At 35.4% G+C, this 26,496-nt stretch overlaps 1 protein-coding gene across 11 annotated transcripts in view; it reads right to left on the minus strand.

Annotated features, from left to right (window-relative positions):
- Positions 1 to 2,902: 2,902 nt before the first annotated feature.
- UBR3 (ubiquitin protein ligase E3 component n-recognin 3) overlaps positions 2,903 to 26,496 on the minus strand; it is a 104,153-nt gene continuing 80,559 nt past the window's right edge. For 7 of the 11 annotated variants that reach the window (XM_082763890.1, XM_082763889.1, XM_082763886.1 and 4 more), the window contains 8 exons: positions 21,028 to 21,128; positions 14,285 to 14,409; positions 11,027 to 11,134; positions 10,388 to 10,498; positions 9,411 to 9,587; positions 8,080 to 8,289; positions 6,311 to 6,450; positions 2,904 to 5,724 (listed from right to left, as the gene is read on the minus strand). In XM_082763890.1, coding sequence (XP_082620016.1) covers positions 5,607 to 5,724; positions 6,311 to 6,450; positions 8,080 to 8,289; positions 9,411 to 9,587; positions 10,388 to 10,498; positions 11,027 to 11,134; positions 14,285 to 14,409; positions 21,028 to 21,128 — 1,090 coding nt within the window. In that variant the 3' untranslated portion in view covers positions 2,904 to 5,606. Of the gene's footprint in view, positions 5,725 to 6,310; positions 6,451 to 8,079; positions 8,290 to 9,410; positions 9,588 to 10,387; positions 10,499 to 11,026; positions 11,135 to 14,284; positions 14,410 to 21,027; positions 21,129 to 26,496 lie in introns of those variants that run through there. The other 4 variants (XM_082763891.1, XM_082763888.1, XM_082763885.1 and 1 more) reach the window with 2 other exon arrangements.

Here is a 26,496-nt window from a genome sequence, read left to right on the forward strand (position 1 = left end):
TTTTCTGTAGTACAGAAAAAAAGCTGAATAAAGAAAAAATAAAATCAGACAGTATTTCATGTTTAAAATAATCTATGCAAATTCCAAATAATTATGCAGCATATGGCTCAAATCAATAGCAATGGTGGGTAAGAGAAATCTAGTTCTTTATTGGCCTCATTTCTTCTTAGAGCACCATGTCTTTCTAATGAGTTCCCTTAGTGTTCAACATCCATCGATGCTGCCACATGCTTACAAAGGTAAATCATTTGAATGGGTTTAGCTTTTCCTATTTATTGTTGCCAGGGGAACCACGTTGTTGTATTCACCAATGTAATATATCTTTTGACATGCTTTTTTGAGGACTAGATACAACAGATATGCAGCATCCTTGGAAATACACTCATACTGAAATAACTGAGCTTGAGATTGTTTTGGATTTCTTACTTCTTCAGACTGATGAGACTTGTAAAATTGTATCATACGAGTAATATTCACTAATTCTGCCCACAATTTAAACAGTGATAGATATTTCACTGACTGAGACTAATAGGGCCCATTTACTTTTTTTTTTAATACTCTTTTCTTTGTATAAGGTGAACGGTTTATTTTTATTATGAAGTGTTGCTATTATCAGGCATTTGACTAAAAAAAGTAATCTGATAAGGGATAAAAAGGACAAAATGAAAGTATAAGCTATTTCTGAGTAGCTAAGTGGCTGAAGGTTATTTGAATGACATCTATCGTGCTGTAAAGTATCACTTGTACAAATACAGTATCAGACTCATGAAACATAATAAGCATCTTTGACTCTCAGAATGTTTGTTTCTTGTAATAGATTCTGGCAGAAAAAAATGTAGAGGTGTTGAAGAGATATAAGTATGTCTAGCGTCATGTTTGGCTGTGGGAAACAAACCAATTTTAACTTCCTGGTGATATTGATTACTGCCAAAATATCTCTGTGGGAAGGGGCAACATTTGAGATTGGAGGCAATAAACCATGAAAACAAAAAAAAAGCATGGAAATAGAACAAAGCATGAAAGGACCATTGCTCACTCAAATCCTACATGTGTATTTACAATCCTTTGTTGATGGGAGGTCAGGTGCAAAAAACATTCCTTGACACCTGAAAAATAGACAAAGGTTCATTATCTACTTTATTTGTGAGTAGCTTAGCAAAAGTTGAAAGAAATCATGTGATGAGAAATGTATTAGACAAGAAGAGCTGTAAGCAATTCAGATAGCTAAAATATACATACGTTATAAGCAGCATAAGTAATTGACTAAGGGAACTCAACTCTATGGTGAAATTTTTCTCCTAGAAAATTCCTGCTCCATGATGCTAAGTAATGAAGGGGAAAAAAAAAATAGTACTTTACCTCCAGTCCTTAAAACATTTGTTTCCCTACTCAATGGAAGTGGAAATGTCTACCACCCACGTGGTACATACTACGGATAAAGGCAAAAGGAATAATAAATTGCTTATTGGGTAGTAAACTACTCTATGATGTGAGGGGTTTCCATGGAACCAGCTCCTGTTTTCACAAATTAAGAGACCGGCCTGTTCTACATCAAATAACAGAATTACAGGAAATGGCTTTTCAAATTATGGTATTTTTATAGAGGCTCATTTTGAAATATTCTAAGTGGGACTCAAAGCTAAATTTAAAATGCTTTTCAAACATTTTTTTCCACATCACATTTTCCTGTACTGTGCATATGCATACATTGCAAAACTTGTGGGTTTGGGTAGTAAGATTAGCTTTAAAAGCTGTCATTTATTTAACAAGATTCAATTGTGTTTTCTGAATAATATTTAAAAGAAACACAGCATTTGAAGCATGCCACATTAAATCTCCTGAATGTTCTTAATGATGAGAAAGTACAAATGATAGAGTATTAAGGGGAATCTAAAACCTTAATTAAAAGGAATCTTTAGTTACTCAAACATTGTGTCTGTTTATGCAACTAATAATTCATGAAGTCTTTGACTTCACTGAGAATACACTTTTCCTACTTAACCGCATTCATCTGCAGAAACTAATAGCTAGTACATCCTAGCAAGATTACAGCTGCAGTGACAGGATGGTATACTGGCAGAAGCAGCAAGTCCCAAAGCTGGACTTGCAGAAGTTGGAGCTCTCGTCAGCATAACAGCACTTGCTCAGGCAAACAACCGCCCATCCAGGAAAACATGAGTGGGTGCTCAGAGCACTATACCCTGCCAGAAGGCATTCATGTAGCATGGGTTTTCAAACCAACAGTACAGATCTCACTTACTGCAGTGAATAATCCATGTAACAGAGAACCGTTATGCAGCCAGCTTCCTTGTATTGCATGCACTGCGTCATTCCTGGGAGTTGATTTAATAGAGAGCTGTGAACCTCCATACATAGGGTCAGCCTGTTCCTGTGGTTTTCCTACTCTGCACACAGCATCACTTCATTCTTATTGAGGTTAATGTTCAGACAGCCTCCATTCATCATTAGCCTCACCTTTGAAAATAGACTCCAAAGCAGGACTGTAGAATCTGGTTTAGATGAAAATTACGACCAGATCATATACAGATCTGCACAGTAATTTACTGTCTCCTCTGGCAGCTGTATACACACAGCACAGACTGAGCTCACAGGATTCCAAAAGTAAAAATTCCAAAAGAAAAAAACAGCAATTTTTGGATACTGGAGCAAAACAATCACTTTTTGAAGGAAAAACGTAATTTGTTTGTGCAATACTGTGAGTTATTCAAGATTCCTATTGCAGAGGTGATGAAAATATTCACTGAAAACTTCAAGCCACCACTAAAAACCAATGCTATTTATGCAAAGGTAGTAACAAGACTGCTTCACCAAGCATCTGAAAGGTCAAAAGAAAAGGTTTAATAAACAAATATATCCATTCAAAATTTTGCAGTAATAGTTATTCCAGAAGCAGATTTGACAGAAGATCAAGCATTGTTTTCCCAGGACAGTTTCTCAGCATTTTAATGTTAGCACTTTGCAGCAGCAACACTGTAATAGCAGGCATAAAAGTAAGTACAACTGTAAGTGGTGTAGTTATGAGCAATATAAATTAATCCAAATTGTTAATCAAACATTCACAACTATGTGAAGTAATAAAGAAAAAAATACCAATTTTCTTTATGGAAAGTACTTTGCATGGTTAAACTTTTGACATTTAAAAAACTGCCTGGCTATTGTGTGGAATTCAGTAATGATTGTATTTTGGATGACGGGTGGATAGAAAAAAATTCACCAACACACAGATTGACAGTAGACTTTTATTAACATATCTTACAATGTCGATTACTGTATCCCTAGTTTTGTAGTCCTCTGATGCATTTTAAAGATGGACTTAGATTCTACAGTAATGTACTGTACTTAAATGATCATTCATACAGGATATCACACCAGAACATTTGAGTAATACACACACGCCACTCTAGTTTGGACCTGTTATTTTTCAAGGTTAGCTTAATAAAGTAGGATAAAAAAAAGTAATGGGGGAAATCAAAATTCTTGTTTAGCAGCATGCAAGGATATTCAAGTACAATTTTAAACAAAGTAATTTTTTTGTGTTTTTAAATTGACTGGTGACTAATTCACCAGTACTAAAATAAACACTATGAAATACCCAAATGTTAAAGTTAAGGCTAATAGCTTTACTTCACATCCATATGCACAACCAGAGAACGTTCCATTTCAAATAGAACACAGTAATCAAATTCTGGATACGTTATCTCTTGTAAATATAACATTGGAGCTTCAAACTACAGATTACTCAAGTTCATTAGCCCTGTAATAATGTTATGCTGGAGATGTAAAGAATCTTTTTGTTCTTCAACCACACTTACAAAATGGCCTGATATTCATAATGAGCAATGCAAAAATATTACAGGCAGAACTTATGATACAGTATCAAAAAAGTAATATTTTGGAAAAGACATAACTGCTTAGTTGGTGAAAGAGTAATTCTAATCTTACAGGAAGTACTGTAATACTTTTGAAATATATATATATATATTTATATGTCTGTATAAAAAACAGCATCCATTATTGTGGGGGTTTTTGAATTGCAGGTATCCAGAAAAACTTATTGTATTTACTCACTTTTCCTTCTGTCCATTCTCTTTGATTGCTATACAGTCATTTTACTTCCCCTATATACTTTTCACTAGATAATGACTTCCACTGGGGAACTGTTTTCAGTGTATATGTGGTTTTATCATAAGGTGTTTTTATTTTACACATATAAATTTTATTTTACACACAAGCTATGAAAGTCAAAACTACCAAAAGTGCTAGGTAGTACTGAAATAGCCGATGTATGTCCAACACCTGTGAAAACATCAGTGGCGATATATTACAAACCATTATTTTAGCTGTGATCTTTCCTGCCTACTTACACAGCGTGGGGTTTAGCCCATTCATGCCTGTTCCCATGATATTTATTTATTTTTTTTAGACCTCTAAACATGAACTAGTTTGGCATTCTTGCAGTGACGCTGCACATGCATTGGGTGTTCACATAGACTACCTCTCATTTGGTGTTTTTTTTGTTTTTGTTTTTGTTTCTTTTTGTCCTTTGTTTGTTTGTTTCCTTTTTTAGAAAACCAAGCAGAAAGAACAGTGATTACTCTGAACAAATACAGTATGGAAGAACCTCCTGAAGTGGCAGGAAAGATACAAAATTATGTTTGATTTGTAGAATAGCCTGCACATTTCCAAACCAATCATTCTGAAACACGTATCTAGTTTGTAGTAGGCAGGCTTGTGGTTATTACACTTATAACTGGAATCTTCATGTTGGGTGCCATACAAATTCTCTATATACAGCAATTTCTGTATGTGTTATCACTAACAGTTTATTCAATTAATACAGAAAAAAATCTCATCTCTGGAAGAGAAAACAGAATGTGTGTTCTGGATTACATTAAGAACAATAAGCTACCTAATTTACAGCTATTTCATGTATTTTATGGAGGAAAAGAAATCTATGAAATTCCTGAGAAAGCATAAGTTTTCAGTAATGCCTGAAATATTTCGATAGACCTCTTGTGGTAAGTGAAATATTTTTTAAAATTCAACTTTCAGACCAATTGTTATCATGCAGTCTCACAATCATTTTACAATTCATGTCTAATTACAAATGCATATTAAGCAAAAACCTCAAACCAACACAAGAAAGGCAAAGAAAATTTATCCAACATATTTAGTAGATGTAGTACACATATACAGTTTCAGCAAAAATTGCTAAAAACTCAACTCCACGCAGAGAAAAATTAAAACTTGACAGGTAGCACTGGAGCCTTTAAACAACTGTAAGTAAAACTTGTGCTTCTTAACAATATTGGACTTAATAAAAAAAACACAAAAGAAAAATGGACTACTGAGTGCAATCATTGCTCACACCATTTTGAGGATTTAATTTCAAATTGTATCATTATTTAATAGCAACAGCAGCATATTATGCAAGAATTTCACATGTTGACCAAGTTCCATTTCCCTTTTATGCCCATACCCCACTCCACCCCAAGCCAAAGAGCTGAACTCCCATTCATTTAAAGCTATTGTCAGTCGAGATGCATTCATTCATGGTAACAGCGATACAGTGTGAAGATGATGATTTACAAGCCATTATAATGTGGCCCCCATCTTTTATTGATATGATCAAAAGTATGAGACACCCATTGTTGTTCAAGCACTTTGTATCTTTCCTTGCATATGTAGAGAGGTTTACCACGCCTGTTAAAAAAACAGTAACAATGGTTAATACATCAAATAAATGGAAAAGTTTCATTATTAATATAAATAACGTGGGATGTTTGTATATATATTTTTCCCCAGTGGAAGCACACATTTTTATTGGTGAAGGGGCTGTTGGTTTCGTTTTTAGTAAAATAGCTGCTGGTACTTTCCCTTCTCCCTCTTGGATAGCAGAATTCAGAGAACAATTCTTGTTCTTTCAGGTATGTATAGCTTTCCTACATTGGAAACCAACTGCTTTGTTTGATTGAAGGCCAAACAACAATTTTCATATTTGGGAGAGATGTGTTTCCTGCTGGAACATTTAGAATTGAATCCTTCTGCTGGGTGGGCGCTTGATGCATGTAATTCTGTTCACGAGTACATGTTCACGATTACACAATTACTCTGTTCATTATTACACGATTTGGGCCTCCAAAACTAAGATCAGTCTAACTTGTGGAAAATGGGAGTTTTTCCCTCAAGGAAAGTAGGTATTTTTAATCTGTTACTGCAGATATTGCATTATATAAAGTTGATAATACACAGAACAGCAACAATAAAACACTTGTAATTAAAATATTACCTAAGATCTCTGTCTTCTTCACCATGTGCATCTAGATAAACAGAACCCCAAAGGCAGAAACGATGACCTCGTATGATGATGATTACAGATGCATTAATCAAAAGAAATATTCCTGTCCCAGCTCCACAGTTTTGAGAATGCTGTAATATTATGGATGTAGAAAAGGAAGAGTACAAAGATTCAGTTAGTGACTGTCAGTTTTATAACAAAAAGATTTTCCAAATAGTAACTAGTTTTCCTTGAAATAAACTAACACACGTTATTTACTAAGGAACAGCCTGACAAAGTATAGCCTGCCCCCAAATTCTCCAAGCAAACTAGAAGTCCGTGTCTTGTGCTGCCATTACAACTTCAACGTAGAGCTTAGGGATATGGTTTAGAGGGGACTGTTAGTGTTAGGTCAGAAGTTGGACTCAATGATCTTGAGGTCTCTTCCAACCTAGAAATTCTGTGATTCTGTGTGATACAAAAATGGTTGTCTGATTTAAAAATTGGAAGATGCTCTTTATCCTATTAAGAGTTACCTAAGAAAAATGAGAAAAAAATATTCTCAACAGTGTTGTATTTGTTGTACAGCATGAGCAAGTATTTTGCACAGATGACAAGAATAAGTATTCAGAAAAAAAAATTCCCATTTCGTCTTTTACAATGGTGTCTGCAGATGAATTTGCTTTCTCTATCTACACTCACAGATCTAGTCTACAGCTCTACAAAACTAATAATTAATTTTTAAAATTCATTCCTGCTTGCTTCAATGTCATTCACTACTAGTTAATACAGATTGTGGCATTTACAATCAATTTGTTTTGTCAATAAAAATCTGTTTTTCATATAGTATTATGACGATTGGAGGCTGTAATCCCACTGACTAAAATCTTACATAATTATTTAAATATATCTTTAATTATTTTTCTTTATACCTTTGTTTGCATGAAGCCAAAACCTTAACTGTTACTTACGTTTACACTTTAAATTTTGCTCACCTCTCATTCTTCCACTATAATAGCAGTAGAAAAAAGAAAAAGGTGAGCGCAAGGAATTTTGGAAAAGTCCAAGATCCGTATGGAACTTCTTTGGGTTTGATTTTATGTCCCATTTGTAAATAGCTCCCCAAGAAATTCCCCTCAGTTTTGTGAAGCCCATGTAGTTCCAGTCTTCTAATAACTATTCTATGATGGGAAGCAGAACAGCTCTCAAAGCAAACCTTAATCATGGACAGGAAAGTGATACTAGATGCTGTCCAACTCAGGTTCCTAAAGGAACTTAAATATAAGCTGACTAGAAAAATTTGCTGCTTCAGCAAAGGCTTGAAGTTGAAGGCCTTAAAATGATGCTTGTTTAGCTATAGTCTGCAGATCACTAGGAGACAGTCAGGTACCAGAAAACGTTCCATGAAAGAAAAAATACAAACATACATTGATATTCTTATGTACACAGAAATCAAGGCAACAAAACAGAGGAAAACTAAAATGATACATAAGCATTCTGGATGCAGACAAATTTCAATAGGTTGTGAATGAAAACCATGTGTCAACATTGCCCACAGTGGCTTTCTAAGAGTTTTTCAAAGAGGCGAATAGGGCTTGGGGTTTAAAAAGGTTAATAAAGTTGCTCTTCAGAATCCAGTCTAGGTCCATCTTACCAGAAATGAGCAATCAACATTATACAAACATGTTTTTATAAGAAAAACATCCAGACTAAGTGATGGAGTTAAAAATCATCTATCAGTGTAAGAACCTATTACAGAACTGGAATTCTTTCTCTCTTACCAGTACACATTCACAGTAACTCTGTTGTTTGCAGCATAGTCCTTTCAAGCATACAAAAGTACCACAAACTAGACAAACAGCAGGATCTTTAGGAACCTTGGTACAAACAGTACAAGTCTTTCTGTGATAATACTGAAAAATGGTATTATAATTCTCAGGCAACTGAAGGAGGCGTGGCAAGTCCCACTTAGGCTCCTGGATAAGCAAAGCCTAGAAGGAAGATAAGAACAATCTATGAGTTCTACACATTAATTTATTTAGAACTAAGAAAAGAATACCAAAGAAAGGAAGCATGCCATTTAAAATTCTCTCAATTCTTCTCTGTTTGAGAAATTCAGAAGTGTCTTAACAACCGTAGACTACTCTTGGTGAACACCCTCCTTGAGGTCACTTTTCTAACAGTTAAAAAAGGAGAGCTAACCTTTTCCCATGTATGTTTTCTAAACATGACACTTTAAGTGAAAAAAAACCTTCATAACTAAAGCAAAGAGGATTAAGATTGGCCTATGGGGAAGACTGCAGGTCACTATCTGCATCAAAAATTTATCTCAGAAACTTCACTGCCAAACCCTGGCAATGATTATGAAAGCTGTCTCCTAGATAAAATTTAGACAAATTCTTCCTTCCTTTGTTTTGGAGTTAGGCTATGCAACTGGTACTTGAAGGCATGTGCCTGATTTTCAAAACTGCAGTGCATTTTGAGGTCATTAAGAACTGATCAGCACTCCAAACTTTTTGGAAAACCAGGCGTTACGTAAATACTGGTTTCAGGCCTAACTGTTCTCTTCTGCTCTTGAAAATGCTGTCCAATTTATTTATCTATTTTAAAGACACTTCTGTGTTTTGCTTCAACCTACTTTATCTTACTGGCTTTATAATTGATGGGCATAAGGGTCAGATGGGATCTTTCTTCACAAGAATAGCACCTGTCCCTTTTCAATCATGAAAAGAACAGTTTCACTGCAATTTCTCTCAAACGTCTATCAATTGGCAGCAACTGTATTTCGAGGTTAATCTTAGTATTCAAATATTCATTTGCAACACCATAATTTTCACCTGTGAAATATTAAGAGACAGACACACTCTGCAGAGCCAGGAAAGCATCTGGCCTGCTCTTTAACACCATTAACTTAGGAGAGGTGGACTTAAAATGTTGACATGCATCTTCTTTTTATGTCCATATCCACTAACATTTCTGATTACAATTCCTCTCTCATTTACGAGTCAGCTTCTGAGATCCTTATCCAAAAGGAAAAGACATACGCAGTGAAACAAGCAATAAATAACCGTTCCTACATTAGCACTGTTTTGAAAGTAATTTTGCTACATACCTTTACTTGATCTGGATGTCTGTCTGCAAATGAAGCCAACTCTGAGCACCACTGTGATATCATGTCAAATGCTGGCACTGGCCAATTGAGACAAGAGGCACTGGTGAATTGATCAGATGACTGAAAAGATGGTAATAGACCTAGGCAGCTTGCAAGAACTGTGAATTCTTCATCTTCCTTTTGATACAAAACCAGAAGTTTTAAATTAATACCTATGCTTTGAATTTCTGTAGTTTATTAAACTACATGTAGTTCACATAAAAAATGCGTCTATTCCAATAACAACAGTAAAGGTATTAGCATCATTGTGTTAGAACATCTTCACACACACAGAAAAGAGTCCATGTCTTCAAATTACCTCAAATTGGGTTCTCAAAATACAACTGGTCAGAAAATAAAAACAAACAACCATCACACAATAAAGTCCAAAATGGCTCCTATCAGTTTCAGGTATTCAGGTATGAGAATTGTGATGCAAGGAAGTAGGGAAGTTGATCTGCAGCAAACTCTATTTGAATCAGCTTAAAATGTATGGAGCTTAAACATAATCGTATGCTGATGCAAAGTCTCTAAGAATAACGTCCCAAATATTAACAGACATTAAGCAACTCAGGACTGAAGTCCAGTCTGTGTGGAAATTATGTGATCTCTGCAAATGCAGCACAAGCTTTAAAACTATGTTGGTATTTCATAAACAGGTAAGTATGACCTAATAAAATAAATACAAATATATATATATATATAAATACACATTGTTTTTCAGGGAAATTGACCTAAAAAAAAAAAAAAAAAAAAAAAAAGATGCTGCACTGATGCAGAAGAATGCTAGAAAATATGATTTAAAAAGAAAAACACTCAGGAGAGAAAATATATGCCATGGGAAAAAGAAGAAGAAAAAAAAAGGCAACCTTTGAAGGTTTTGTTTGTTTTCAAAATTTCTAGCTTTTAAATGTGAGTGTGCACCTTCCAGTCTGTACCTGGCAGCTAGGTAAATCCCCTCCAAAAAGATGGTGTTGAAGAAGGCTGGTGATCCTGAGGAAAGGTAGACAGAACTGTTGCAGATAGCACTCTACAGAATCAGGATTTACCTAGAGGGGAGGAAAGCAATTACTATATTCTGACCCGGATAAGTTGTCTCCTATGAAAGAAACTCCAGTATTAACCTGTATTTATACTCCAGTTTTAACTGGACACCTTAAACAGAGTGCATCAAACAAACGTAAGTTCCAAAGGCTGATTCTTTCACTAATAATCTGAAAAAAAAAGTTTCTCTGCACACCCACCTCAATTCCCCCTCCCCCCCCAATATTTTTTCTACTTAAATGTTCAGTTTTTGAAGTTTCTGAAAGGCATTTTGTACACATGATTAGAAAACACAATTGTAAGAAATATTTGTCGATAACTTTCTCAGCATTGTCCCTGTATGGTATTACTAGAAGAAAGATTTGCACAAGCAAACTGTCCCAAGGGGATGTGCTTTGATCCAGAAAATAAGAGTCGTACTGCAATCTTTAGCAAGATCAGAGAAAACTCATTATAATAACTAGGCTGAAAGAATTAAATGGGAGATGGAAAGGGGGATACACTGTATACATTTCCAAGAGGTTTGCCAATACCACTGTTAATTCTTCAGTCTCTCCTTCTTCGAATATCTTCCCCTTAGACAGCTCACTAACCACATGACCCAGCAATACTTCCCAAGATTTTTCTCCACCGGATGTATTCTGAAAATAAGGAGAAAAAAATACACAAGTCACAAAAAGGAGAAAATTTTCTGCAGAGCAATGAAGTACGTTTCCTTTTAATCAGCTCATGAATTTTGACTTAAAGATGCATGTTTAAAATAAATTGAAAATCTAATTCTACACAAGGGGAACACGTTTAGTTCATACAATGAAATGTGAATTGCTACTTAAAGTACTTACGTCATAAACTGAATTATATGAAAACACTCTACTGTGCATTTCCCATTTTTAGGTGTGAGTATAGAAAATGTTTAAGGTTAAGAAAAATTGCTTTATGGACACTGTTTTGACAGATTTTGAATAAAATAAATTTTAAGAAAAAAATATTATTTTCTAAAATGCACCAACCAGAATGAGTTACAAAACACTTGCCATCTATTGTAAATTGAAATGAGTCTATGAGAAAATGGAACACTGTTTGGAATGAACTGTATCGAGTAGAGATGGGAAAAATTATTTAGTGGAAAGACTAGCCACTTGGCTTCGTGCAACACCATTCAAAGGCAACAATTATAGAAAGCCATCAGAAACAGAAAGAAGAGAAATAATTATGGGAATACTGCTAAGTCATACATGATTGTTTCCAGGGAAAACACGATTGGATATGTATTTTGAGCCGTGTTGGTTGCTTGATCACTTGGCAGCAACACAAAGGCAAGACTTCAGCTCAAGTTTGATGTCTAGAACACCAAACAAAGATTCACTTGGCATTATCCAAAAAATAAAAAAATTAAGTCACACATGATCTGTGTAGTCATCCTAGGATCCAAATGTCAGTATTATCAGCATGTAAAAAAAAAGACAGCCTGAACCATATATTTAAAACCATTAGGTCCTCAAGAAACTTTGAAGAACAGAGTTGGATTTCTAAACTAAAACTGACTTCCCTTGTCACAAGCAAAGCAAAAGAGTTCACTTGAGGACTATGGCTAAGCTCACGCTGCTTCTAGGCACTAGCAAGAAAGTGGAGGCTGAAAGAAGAGATGGGCTGCAGAACTGTTGGGAGAGAGAAAGTGGGACCTATGTGATTACACCACTGACCAGCCCTCTGTGCACAAAGATCTCTTGAACACACGGGGTCCAGGCAGCATTATGCTGGATAAGGAGGAGGGAGAGAAACTGGAAACAAATCTGAGGAAGGACAAGCTCAAAGTGTCTGCAAAGCTGCAAGACACTTGAAATGGAAGCCAAGAAAAAAAGAGTAGGTGTCCCTGAAGGGTTGAGAATAATGTAGAGATCAACTTAAACACATACAGCCAAGCTGCTATCAGAACTTGGACCTCTGTACACAGATGATCTACACAAGACAGACAAGAGGAAAGAGGAGGATGTTTCCAAGGGAGAGAGAGATGTTCTCATTACAGTGCATGTGTGGCACGGAGCACTGTCCTTATTTACCTCCTCTTTGCTCTCCCACTTGGAAAACTGTCAGCTTCCAATGGGCTTCTCACAGGAGAAGAGTCAAAATTCTCAAACTGATAAAGTTCGGGTTGGATGAACTATACTAGATAACAGCATCCATTAACCGTAACATACTGTTTAAAAGACTACCATTTTCCACTCAGCCTTAATATCCAAAGACAAGTATGCTAGTGGAAGTTCTACTAAAATGCTGTCTTTAATACCAAAACAAACAGCTACTTCAAAAATCCATTATCTGAGACATTATCATTATTTGTAAGCCTAAAGCACAAATACCCTTTGTGTTCTGCAAATGCCTTTATGCTTCTATAAGAAAACAACTTAGTACTATTAGGTAGCAAGCCTACCTACCACATGCCTTAAGTCTACTTTCACACAATAAAATCTCACTGTAGACAGCAAATTAAGCATTTTAAGTGCATGTTCAGATAAATCCCAACTTCTGCTACTAACAAAAATGCAGTCCATGGGCTATGAAAAAAAATATAAACTGGTAACATTTTAATATATTCTTATGCCTTCTACCAAGAATTTAAAAACGCAAAATCTATCATTTGGGAGTCATTGAAGTAAAAAGAAAAATGCAACCTTCCCCCCTCCCCAGCCCCAGAAGACCCAGTAATAAAAGCTCACCAGCAACATTAGCAATGTTTTCAAGCAGGTGTTCTTGAAATTCTAATGTGACACGGTATTGAAGGAAGGGGGTGAAGTGAGAGCTAACAAAATGCAGTATTGCATTTGTGATCTCAAATGCTTATTGCAAGTCTGGAAAAAAGTTCTGCATAGCAGCAGTTTGGTCAGCAGATAATTTGTACTTAGTACCTTGGGGGTAGTGACATACCAGTACACCAAAGAGGACTTAAATGTGAAAAGCAGGTTGTGTTTCTCAGTGTGTCTTCTGTTTTACAGCCAACATAATCTAAGACCCAACTGTTGTATAAAGGGATATTCCTGCTCCCATATCCTCTCCTGGCCCCAATGCTTCCATCCTTTCTCCTGGTCTGCACTGGCACTCTTCTCACCCTCTGGAGAATCAATCCATGGAGCAGAAAACTGAAGTAAATGACAACACCAGTGCATGAAGAAGTGGGGGATGCATAGGATGGCTAAGGTGAACCGTATGTTTTGGTAGCAACTGGCATTCAATCAGCTCAACTTCACTATACTTGCAAATGCCATCAAAAGGCAAGGACATGATAGGGAAATATTTACCTGTCTGGTTTAGAAATTTCCTGAATTCCTCTCTGCCTCTTCCTCATAAGAGCACTCTAGACTGCAAATTCAGAAAAATGTGCATGGCTAGCCATGAATAGCATGAATAAACAGGAAAAAGACTGAGTATTTTTCCAGTGGCAAACTTACTTGCCTACATGTTCTGTAAAGGAATGCATTAAATCAATACATTGAAGCATAGTAAGGCTTCAATTTTACTGGAAAGAATACTACCTTTACTGCATGCCACTGTAATGAACTCGAGTGATACTGCATAGATACATTCTCGTATCTGAAATTTAGTTCTGGAACTAGAAACTTTTCCTAAAACTTGCAAAGCCTGCAAAAATAGCACATGCAGAAACAAAATACTGGATTTCTGTGAAGGAGAAGCAAATTATTATATGCAGATTAGATATAAGTAGAGACAGCTGTTACACTTCTACCAGAAATAGATAAGGAAAAGTTCATAACTGTTTTAATAACTTAACCAACCTTTTTGAGAGCTCCTGACTCTTTCCATGCCATTCTATCTTCAGCACTACATTTAACAGAAAGTGCTGCCAAGGCTTGAGTATACAATAAAGTGAAAAGCACCTTTATAATGCAGGTGAAGTGTTCTGTAAAACAAAGGAAATAATTTGTAAACATTTCTATTTTTAGCAAATGTATTTATTACAGCCTTTAGCTAAAGAAGTGATGCTTCTCAAATGAAAAGCAAAAACAACATGAAAAGCATAAAAGCACACAAAACAAGATAACTATATTTGCTGGCTTTCAAAAATTACTTGGCAGCCTTAGTGAACTGCACGAGTAAAGGACAAGTCATTTTCCACTGCTCCATATGTTCATCTTAATCCTGATCAGCAGTAATCCTTCCTAGGGACTTGGTGATATTACAGAATTCTGTTTTGTCCAAATGTTGCATCACGGTAAGCTACTGATTACTGATAGCTGCAACTAATTGGGTCCTGTAAATGTAAGCAAGCATCTTCCTGTACCTGTTGGTTATGATTAAATCATCTTACATTCATGCAAATACTGGAAAAGTTAAGTTCCCAAAGAAATGCAAGAAGGACATTTAACACACTTCATTTTCTCTCTCTCCATTTCCCAATATGGATCCAGGTATATAAGACGTGCTGCAAATCACCCTTTAATGAGTAGCTATTTACCAAAGTTCATGTGAATACAGAACTAGAACAAAAGATAAACTGTCATTTTAGAACTTGCTTTCTTTTAAGAAATCTTTGTTTACACTTTTTCATAGCATTTCAATGGCTTATCTCCTACATACAGGCTGCAGAAGAAAGGCTTTGAAATCTTTTCTGGGAAGCTAGTGTAGTCAATATAAGACTTCCTAAAATTGGGACAGGAAAAAAGGTAAATGTGATCATTCTCTGAAATCAAGATATGGTAACCATCCTTTTCTCTCCTTTTACTCCAGGCTGTACTTCCCATCTCAAATAATCTGATTTCTTAAAAATCTAGGCAGATCAAAGATGTTTCTATCATTACTTACACCATTCCTTAAGCATAACAGTAATATATTATCTAAAACAATGTGTACAAAAATGAGGGTTTTTAAGTCTACTCAGGCTTTGAAGTTAAGCAAAATAATTTTATTTACAGAAACACCTCACAAAAATTGGGTTAAACTAATTTTTCTCCCCAAAGGATTTAAACAAGCTTCGTACATGAAAATGAAAAGGCGGTAAGGGAGATGAATTGCCTTGTTTCTCTATTCTTATATCTAACATCAAAACACACTACTGAGTTCTAAAATGAATACAAAGTCTGAATATATAATGAAGTCTGTGAACTAACAATTGTTTATTTAACAAATGCTTACAAATTAATGCAGATGTGAATACTTTTTAATGTCACCAAGTATATACAATAAGCACAATTTAAGCATGTAAAAGAGTATTTGTAACTATGTAATGAAAATTACTTTTTTGTATTATCTTCCTACAGAGCTTACGTTAAACATGACACTGAACACTGCTATATTTCACCGAACCTATTCTACAGTAAGTAGCATTATAATTGGTTTTCCTCTCCCCATTACCCCAGAAGGAGAATCCACCAGATCTGAATAGCTCTTTAGGCCATACATTTTTTATTCTGCTGAGACCTCTGCTTTCTTAAAAATCTTTCTTATGTAGAAATCCTGAATATATGATGTATTATTTTTACACCTAAAGCAGCAAAACTAGACCACTGGTCAACATTCACTGATCTGCCACAATCCATTTCATCCTCTAGATCTGTTCTGCTGAGGTTGTTATACAGTGCTCACATGGGGTTTCTTAGCATACTACAACTATTTCACTTTTTAAAAATCTGATTTCTGTTAAATAGGATTTTTCTTTATCCCTATCCCCACTTAAAATCTCTAATGAATTTAATAATTAGATATAATGTTTTTGTATACTACAGATTTAAAAATAAATTGATGTTCTTGTATTTACTATCATGATTCTTAAGTGATTATGAATTAGTTTTTGGAGAATACAGAATTGGACAAAAATACAATCTCATATATAATAAGGGAAGTGGTCTGGACTACTCCTCCTATGAGGTCCTGACTTCTGTACAAACAAGTTTAATCCTGCGTTTTTAGGAAAATATCAGAGGAGCAGCTCAGAAGCAGTATGCTGTGTAATGAGAGCCCAGGCTTTGAAAACAAGTATTCTACAGTCAAAAACATCTCACGGGAGGGGCACTAATACCACAAGCTGTAGTACCAATTGTCATTTAACTATTATGTTATCTCATTTGTAAAATGCAAGATATTTGACATCTGTAGGTATCCATAATCTTAGAGCCGTTATGTGCTCACCTACCACAAAGAGCTGTTTCTTTGCAAAGAGCTATTTTACTTGCCTTTCTGTGGAGCATGCTGGGGCTGCTCAGTGTTTTCCCATGGCCCCCTGGTGGAGCCTGTGTGCTTTTGTTAAGTCTTTTCCCTTTAATAACCCTAAGGATTACTAGTATATTTGTATGTTGTGAAGCTTTTGGTCCTTTCTGTTGCAACTGATACACTGTGCAATATTCTGCACTAAAATACAGTTAGGACTTGCATGTTTGTACACAAAGACTAATGTGATATTATTCTGACAGTCTAGAAGTTTTATTACTGGGGTTAGCTCACTATAATCAAGACAGTTTAGTGCAGAATTTTTGTATTTATTTTTATACAGTATCGAGAAATGCTTTTATGTTTCTATTTTTTAAGCTTTTTAAACAAAACTTTTTGGACCCAAATTAATTCACAGCACTCCATCCCATTATGTACATTAAACAACTCCCCTTTAAATATAAAGCTTATACAAGAAACACTTCTAGAAGCCTAACACTAGCTTTAGTGCAAGAAGTATGCAGATGAATGCATTTATTAGTGTCTATATGCATCTGTCATTTAACTGTGATTGCAAATTAGATGGTGCATGTTGTCAGGCAATGACTACAGAAAGAATCCACAAAGCAAATCAAATACAAAATGAAGGACCTTTTTTAGTGAACTCAAAAGGGCATCTTCATATGAATAGCCCTTGAAAATATTCTTCATCTGAAACTTGAACAGGCATTTGAAAAAATAACTTCAGAACAAAGGGAAACAGCACTGAACTTCAGATAATTCATGAAAGGTATAGTGAAAGTCCCAGTATACAGATAAATATTTCAGCTTCCACACTGAAATTGGATACTACTCAAGTTGATTACATTCATTTTATATTTAGTCAAGATCCTTACCCAATCATTAAAGAAAAGTGTTAGTGTTCACCCCAGTGCTGCTTGCTCTATTTCCACTGCATGACATTGAAACTTTCTAGAAAAAAAAAAATGTGTCAAAGCATCCAGGTCAGACTCTGGCATTCAGGCCTTATTAGAGTCAGGTACAAAAAAACAAAGGGACTGAACTTAGCTATTACATGCCAAGGAAGGAAATCTTTTCTACATAACGTATTAATTAGCTGGGCTAAACTCTCAAAGAACAGCTTTTGAGTTTATCACTCCCAAATCATGGATCTCTTAACAGCAGCACTGCAGCACATGCTAGAGCACTGCCAGGCTGCATAACAGGGCTCCAGCAAGCACCCATGCTGCTGTGTGATGCTCCTCACACATGGCACCAAGCACAGTGCCAGGCCACTGATGGCCAGATGACCACTGATTCTGTTGCACCTACTTGCCCCATGCTCACCCAGATCCAGTTTTTAAAAATACAGTGGTGTTTCAAAGCAAAGCAGAAATTGAAGCCACATGAAGCTATGAGCACTAATCTGCCCACAGGGGTCTCAAGTCAGGTACAATTAATGGTGACTATGAAGAATGTCCATTTTGAATTAAGTGACTTGTTCAACATATAGAAATAGTGTTGCAGAAAGGGCATAGATTTCAGTTTACAAGGACATAAATTTGTTGTTTTTTTTTAAACTTCCAAGCCACTGTCTCCATTCTGTATTAGCTTTCTTCATACAGAATATAATTTCCTACTTCTGTAAGAAAGGAGCTAGAGATCTTACAAACAAATTCTTCATTTTCTATCATTCACTGTTGATGAGTCCTAATTCACAACACCGTGAACTGCCCATCTTATGTACTACAACTGCCACAGAACTGAACCAGAAACACCTATGTGGATCATTATTTAGTCTTGTACAAATTTCAAAATGCAGAGCATGTGAAGCCTATAAAAGCTACACCTACGTTCTACTGTCAAAATCTGAAAAAAAATTACTAACTGTTTTAGTATCTTAAACACAGTGGTCATTTTGCTGATTACACATGAGGTACACTATCTTCTTCTTTCCGTTCTTTAAAAGATCCGGTAAATGCTTGTAAATTCTCTGACCTCCACCACAAAGTTTCTCCTGTAAAAAAAATGATTTAGTTTATAGTGTTCTTTCTTTGTGATGAATTCAGATCAATTTTCTTCTCTGAATGAAGAGGCTGAACAGTAATGGCATTTTTATCGCTTTAATCGATGTCAGATTGAAAAAGATACCAACACCCATTCACAAGTTAATAGGGTAGTTAACACAATTCCTCATGTTGTATCTAAAGGGCAAAAGATGAAGTTTGGGTCCTTCCTTACAGAACACTCGTTTGTTTATTTCCGTTTTAAAAACAGTATAAACAAAAAGGATTTTGAGTATGACTAGAAAGATGATTTCTAAACTAAAACTTTAGTTTTAGTTTCCTGTAAGGATGCAAATATGGTTTCTCTGAACACAGCAACAAACCTAATAAACGATACTACAAAACCTGTAGCATTAGAAAATAGTATCGATGCTGAAAGGAAGGAAATTTTTCATTGAGTCTAAACCTACAGAATCACCATTACTGGGAGGTTCTGCACCATACTGCAACACCATCTCTTCTGCACTGTATTTAAGTCTATTGTTATTGGAAATCATCTATCAGGGCACACAAGCATCAACCCTGTCTGAACACTGGTGTCAGCCAAGTCCACAGGTTCTGCACCTTGCAATCACTCCAAAACAGCAAAAAACATTCAGGAAGCAGCAGGGTCAAATGTACATGGGTTTTTTTCCACCCCTGTCACTGGCCTGCCACATGACCCTGCACAAGACGTTTTTACCTTTTCATGCATCAGCTCTCTACTAAGAATTAATGATATTGACATTCAACTCTGTGACCTATGCACCCATTACAAAAGTTCTGAACAAATATGTTATTACCTGTTTTTCTGAACTACATTCTACACCTCAGGACAGAGCATTATGAAAGACTTTCTCTTCCTTCTGCCTAACTGTTTTGATGAAACCAAAATTAGAAAGATAAATGGCAATTTATTTCCAATTTAATGCTTTGTAGATTTGGAGTGGTTACATTCATCTTCTTCCTGCCACTTGCCTTTTTCCTTTCAAATGCAACTCATACTAAAGCCAAGAGCACAATCAAAATGTGCTACTGATGTGTGGTATTTTATGGAATTCTCCACAGGATGCCTTACTATTATTAACTGAATGCTGTCTTTCCTACGATAAACATAACCTTCATAGATGTTATTCTCCAATGCTTGAATATAAACTACCAAAAGACTTATTTGTACTTTGACTTCACCTCTATCTCCTTATTTTTCAGAAGTTAGTCTCATTATACTTTAATTTTTTGCTCTTGTTCTTCTGAATACAAGTTAAATTTATTTTAAAATTGTGGTTAAAGAAAAGTATGTTTTGGACAGTATGCTTCCTATTCCCTTTTTTATTTTTTAACTTCTAGTATTTTCATACTTTAATTACTGATGGGACATATTTAATCCATAAATATGTACACTGAATCAAAAGAACCACAACCCACGATGTCAACAGACACACACAGTGCTTGAGCTGAACATTCAATAGTAAGGACTGAACACCTCTTCAGTGGAAGCAAATTTCTTGTTACACTTAGTAAATTAGGCGTACACATCAAAAACAGAACAGTCCCCATATTTACCTACTCAGAAATTAACAAAATCCATTAGGTATCAAAACTGTGAAACAGACCCCTAAGCAGATGTTCATTGTCAGTGAAGTAGTAAAATGCTTGTTTGTTCTCTTTTTAAAATAAAGGTAAAGCTATAGATAATCAGAGCTCAGAGGGGCTGAACTACCATCTTCTGGACCGTACTTAGGACTAGTAAACTGTCCTACTAGTTTCAGTTAATCCTTTATTACAGAAAAATGAATTTACATTTTAAAAAATTTGGGTTTAGCTATAAAATTATGGTTCTTAAATTAATATTTATGCCAAATTTTTCTATATGCCATCTCTATTGTAGTTGCTGCATTACAGCACTTACCATCTTCATATGTGACCTCCTATTATACACAACTGCTATAATTTAAACTCTGAAAGTCAAACTAAATTACAAGCTTTCACCCTTAGGCAATCGGTTCAACTCCAAATACTGAAACACCCCTTTAGGAAAAGTGATGAAGGTCAAACAAAGGACACTTCTTCAGCAAAACAACTTAAATAGTTTTTGCTCAGTTCTTGTATCTTTACTGAATAAGCTGACTGATAAGGTGAGAAGACAGGGAACACAGATAAGCCTGTTGAACAACAACCAAAATTTCTGTTCAATGTCACCTTCCGTAGATAAGGCAGAAACATTATTTTAGACTACACAGTAGACAAGCTATGATTTATCATCCTGGAAATCATCAGGAACGTACCCTCATATAAATAAACATTTGAATATACATATTTTTGTAACATACCTTTGTGCAATGGTTGAGGCATGGTTAAAATCTGGATGAGCAAAAGGGATGAGACATCTCTGTAAAGTACGGGAACTTCTGGCAGCTCTTCACTTATCAACCTGGAAGGAAAACCCAAAGAAGATTACTTAATATTACAATATAATTCTTCATGTTTTATTACACGTTAAATGTTAAATAGCATTACATTTGTAATCGAGCTTATAGAAGCCAAACACCTGTCAAATCACTAATTGATCTTAATCTTAAAACCATTTAATGTTACTAATGGATTGTAAGAACTCGTAACAAAGTTACCATTTGGGTACCTAATTCTTGTTAAAGCATTCCAAAACTGTCAAAAACTGCCTGAACTAATTATTTGTATATACAGACTCAATCGACATCCAGTATTTTGCTTTAAAAACTTTAGTTCTAAACTAACAAAATATAATGCATAGCAACACAGTAATTTAATTATTGTTTTTTTGTTGTTGTTTTGTTGGTTGGTTGTTGTTTTTTTTCAAACTGTGGTATTTCACAAATATTTTGTAACAACAACTAATCCTCAAACTGCATTAACTGCGGGACTGTTCCTACTGGTAAACAGTGAGACCTTAGAAAAGGTATTGCTTTCCCTCATGTAAGGAAATGAACATTCAAGCAGCCATCACAGGTGGGATTATCCAATTTTACAAACTTCATTAAGAACCCCACAGAGTTATAAGGATAGCAAATAAGCACATAAAGAGACGCTGCAAACTTTCAAACTATTCAGATTCATTCGATGTCATAAAATCACTTTATGGCCACAGTCATAAAAGCAGAGTATGTTTGTAGATAGGAGGTAGTGTCTTTCTAGTTGGTGTAACAATGTCGCAGGTTAAATAGCCAAGTCAAAAATGCAATATATATCTTCCATTAGCACCTTTCCTCTCTGCAACACTCACAGAAGAAAGTGCTGTTTGGATTCTTACACATGTTGCCAAATAGTTTTGGTGCCAAATAGTCTGGTGCTAGCTGGCTGGCTGTTAAATGTCAGTGAAATAAATGAGTAGATGTTTGAACATAAAAATGTTTTTTTCAAAGTGATACAGGCATTGAAGTTGCTAATCTCACCAAGTTTCTCTAATTTTGCTTTTAACTATAGCTAGTTTTATTTTATGATCTATGGCATTGATTTTTAAACTAACCATCACTACATAAACATGGGCAATTTCTTATATTATCTCCAAACTTTGATTTTTAATTTATATATGAATTACTGGGAAAAATTAACTTTGAATAAGGTTAAGACAAAAATGTAGATATTAAATCCTGATCACATTTACCTACAGGCATATCAATATCAATATTATTTAACTGTCATGTAACAATTAGGTCAAATAGCAGTTCTGTCAAAATTAGGAAAGATTCTTCTATATACAGAATACTGTGATTGACTAGCAACATTAAAAATAAATGAACTCATTTTCACATGCAGGAACAACTGAATAATTTGTCTAATTTATTCATTTCATACAAATTGGAGAAGTAAAGCCACATTAAATGTCAAGGTTTTAGATAAGCTGCTTCAGTATACTTCAAGCAGTGCAGCTTATTAAGCACTTAAAAACTGCTCTGTCATTTGCTAAAAGCCTAAGCAACTTTTTCGTTATGACACTGAAACTGAATTTGTAAAACCTGTTTGGAGTATGGAAATTAACCATCCTGTTATAATCCCCAATCCATATGGGAAAGCTTGATAAATATGACTTTACAAAAAAATTCTGCCACAGAAGCAGCAAGTAAAATTGAAGCAAGTTAAATTTCATATGGGACTGAAGTAATATAAAGTAAATCAATTGTATTGTAGTTGTCATCTGTATCCATTAAAAAAAAAAAAAAAAAAAAAAAAAAAGGTGGGGAACTGAATGGCACAATGAAATACAAACATGCCAAAATAAAGATGCATTGCTTTATTTTCTCTGTGGAACTGACCTCTCCTCTAGTCCCACATAATTGGGCTGCACCTCTTTCTGTGCCAATATCAAAGCTGCCTAACAGCTGAGAGCATAGCAACCCTGCCTCTATATTCAGCATCCTCTTCCCTGATAGAGGTTATATGGGAGTCACTTCTTTGGGAATGGATACACAGAATACAAAATTCTGTTCTACTTGGAAACAAGCAGCATCTTTGTCTACTTATATCCTCCTCCTTCCCCCCTTCTCTCAACCAGATAAACTTAAAATTTTTGTTAGACGCTAACTCCAGCTGATATTTATTGAATTTCTAACTTTACCAAGTGGAAGCTTTCAACTTCAGGCTTCTTAGGACTGTCAGAAACAGAAAACCTGTGACACGGGGATAAGGATACAACTAAACAAAGGCTTATTCAATGAGGACAAATTTATATTCTCTTTAGTATTTGCAGGGTGAGAAATATTGCCTGCAAATTTCAACCCACAGAAAGGTCAGAGGAATACACAGTTACTGATGTTAATAATTAGAAAGTAGAACTCCATTATTTGTTCTGGCTACACTCTAGGATATAATCACATTTCATATTTGTTCTTGTGTCAGAGCAGATTTTGCAGCAGGTCAGTTTTTCTTGTTACACAACACGGGATTTCACTGACAGTACTAGCATTAGGCATTTCCCATTCTCCCTTTCACCACTGTGCCCCCAGCACTCCTCTGTCACCCATTCCCAGCATATTAAAAATAACCTTTCTAAAAATGGATTAATTCATTTACTTTGTACATGATGCAGCCTGCTCAAGTTACATCAGCACAGCTGAAGGTAGTGTATTACAGTATAGGGGAAGGAATAAACAGCTAAAAGCAATTACTCTTGAAGCTGGCATTACTGTCAAAACTGACATAACATGCCCTGAGACACTGATGTTTTGGGTACTGAATAGATCATGCCAGTCTGTTGCAGGGTCACAAGCAATGTGTGTATATGCCATCTCTAGCACAAACCTTACCTAAACCCTATTGTCCCACCAGCCTACCCTCTGACTATCTTCAGAAAAACAGTTTTATTTTTCCCATTTCACAACAGTTTTTGTGATAGTTTGTGATAGCAATGTGACTTTCCTGAGGTTCCCCCCCACACACACAGTTGCTCAATCCCATCCCATCTCTGTGCTGCAGTTCATTGCCTCGGTACACCACTACAAGCAATCACTGAAGCGATCTAGCTTAGAACAAAACAACAACAAAACACTTCAGTAAAAATAACCTAGAATAATTCAGTGTTTCAAGTCATCATGCGGTTCCCACCCGCTTCCCAACAGCTTCTACTGCAAAGACCCTTAATGCTTTACTGAATCATTTTTTTTGCTAACATACATTGTTTGTCAACCCAGGAATCAAATCATAGAGATGGAAATGAAAAAAAGCATAACCTTTCATTTCATGTTTACCATTCCTGAAATTTAGGCTATTTGGATTAGTCCATTAAATTCACATCTGGGTCTAGTAATTATTGCCTCCAGCTTCTCCTTCTCTGTCCCCTGCCAGAAGCTATTATTCCACACTTACACCACAATAATTGTTTATTCGATCACCACTGAAACCAGATATGTCTGTAATACAACAATTTGCTGAAGCACAGCGAGATCAAGAATATATTACACTGGACTGAATGAACCACAAATGTGTGAAACATCCAACAAGCACCTTCTCAAGAGTTTCACAGTTCCTCAGATTTAGGTTTCACTTTTTTTTTTTTTTTTCCTTTTCTTCCTTCAAACAACAATATTTAAGCTTTTTTTCATATAGTACCTTCTTGTCCAGAAATGTCCTAATCTCTACTTTACCTTGGTGTTAGTGCACGAGCTCCCTCCTTCCTATCTTTCTTCTCAGCTGCCATTTTCAACTACAGAGTCATCAAAGTAGGGTTGTGAATGACGACACTTTGGGAGGTACAGCACAGCAATTCTGTGTGTCTTTACAAATTACTTTGATCAGTTCTCCCAGACACATGAAATCTAAGGCATACATATATGAATAATGATACCTGGGTTGTAGAAAACCAAGCTAAAAATGTGAGCTCTATATCTGGGTAGGTTTGTAAACATTTATGTATTTAAAATAAAGTAACTAAAATTAAATAAGGGTAAAAATATAATGTAAGAGCACTATTATTCCACAGATTTTTTTTTATTATTATTTTGAAAGTTATCTTCCTAAATAAATAAGGATGGAACTAACGTCTTTGCAAAATTACTTTCAACTGAGATTAATTTTAAGTGAAAATTAGAGAAAAACATTGCATATTAGAAGGTTCTTTTATTATTAAAAAAAGTTGAAAATCTTGGTTGATGCATAAGCTGCTCCTTTATAATATAGGGTTTTATGTGAGGTGAGTAAATTAATGAGTTTGGTTTAAATTTATGTTGCTTCTGTGACTTTCCTGACATATCGTTTGGAATCAATGGCAATAATATAGTCAGATCATAAAAATCTTTTCCTCTCATTGAGATTTTTTCTACAGGTCTATACTTAGTTTTATGTACTGGTCAGGCTGAGGATTTATATTACTTGGTTAGCCTCAAAATGGCACAGTGCTGTCCATATTTTAAATCTCCAGTGGTACTTTTTTTTCCACCACCCTCTATCTTCTTCAGTGTACAGCAGTGTATCACTTTCTACTTGCTCCATATACTCTTTCCTGTATCTGGAAAAAATACACTATTCTGAATCTCTCAAAAGACTCTGTGACACTAAGAAGAGTGTGATTAGATCATTCACGCCAAACGTATGAATGCCATCTTCAAGTGCAACCACTGCTTCAAAATTCTACAATATAATTGCAGATATCCATCTTATGCTTTAATCTATATATTGAAAACATGTTTCCAATTACACATGAATATCCCTCCTCAGCAAGCATTCTGGGGCCTGCATACTAAGGAAGGTAAAACATTTCAGGAGGTGAACAGCAAAATTCCAGTTTGATTGCATCCGTATATCTGAACAGTAACTATTTCATGGCAAAACAGATGATCTCCCAGCTATAGCTTCCTAAACCATTTAAGACTTGATAGTGCCAAACCATCATCTACAAGTCTATCAAGACATCTTCTGAAAAAACAGCACAGAAAACAAGTGAATTACTCAAATGCATTTCCAACATGCAACACCTCTATTTATCATGCCATTATTTTCTATGGTACCAATCACTTCTAAGTGATTCAAAACACAGACTACTCTAAATTCAGCTTGCAACAATCTAACCTTCATAAAACAATGTGTGAATTCCATCAAGTCTCTGTTAGTGAAGAAAGTTGCTGTGTTTTGGAAGATGTGCAGCCCCTCTGTTAATAGCTGCTTTCAAAGCCAGCAAGCTCCTCAAATACCAACATGAGAAGTGCACAGATCAGTCCCACAACCAACAACTTATCAATATGATTCTTAGTCATAACTCAATCAACCATACTCCAAATTTATTAACCATTGCTCAGTCTAGGTCAGGGCAGACCAGAACCACATCAAAAACT

The sequence above is a fragment of the Aythya marila genome (assembly GCF_965140915.1).
Source record: "Aythya marila genome assembly, chromosome: 6".
Classification (NCBI taxonomy): domain Eukaryota; kingdom Metazoa; phylum Chordata; class Aves; order Anseriformes; family Anatidae; genus Aythya; species Aythya marila.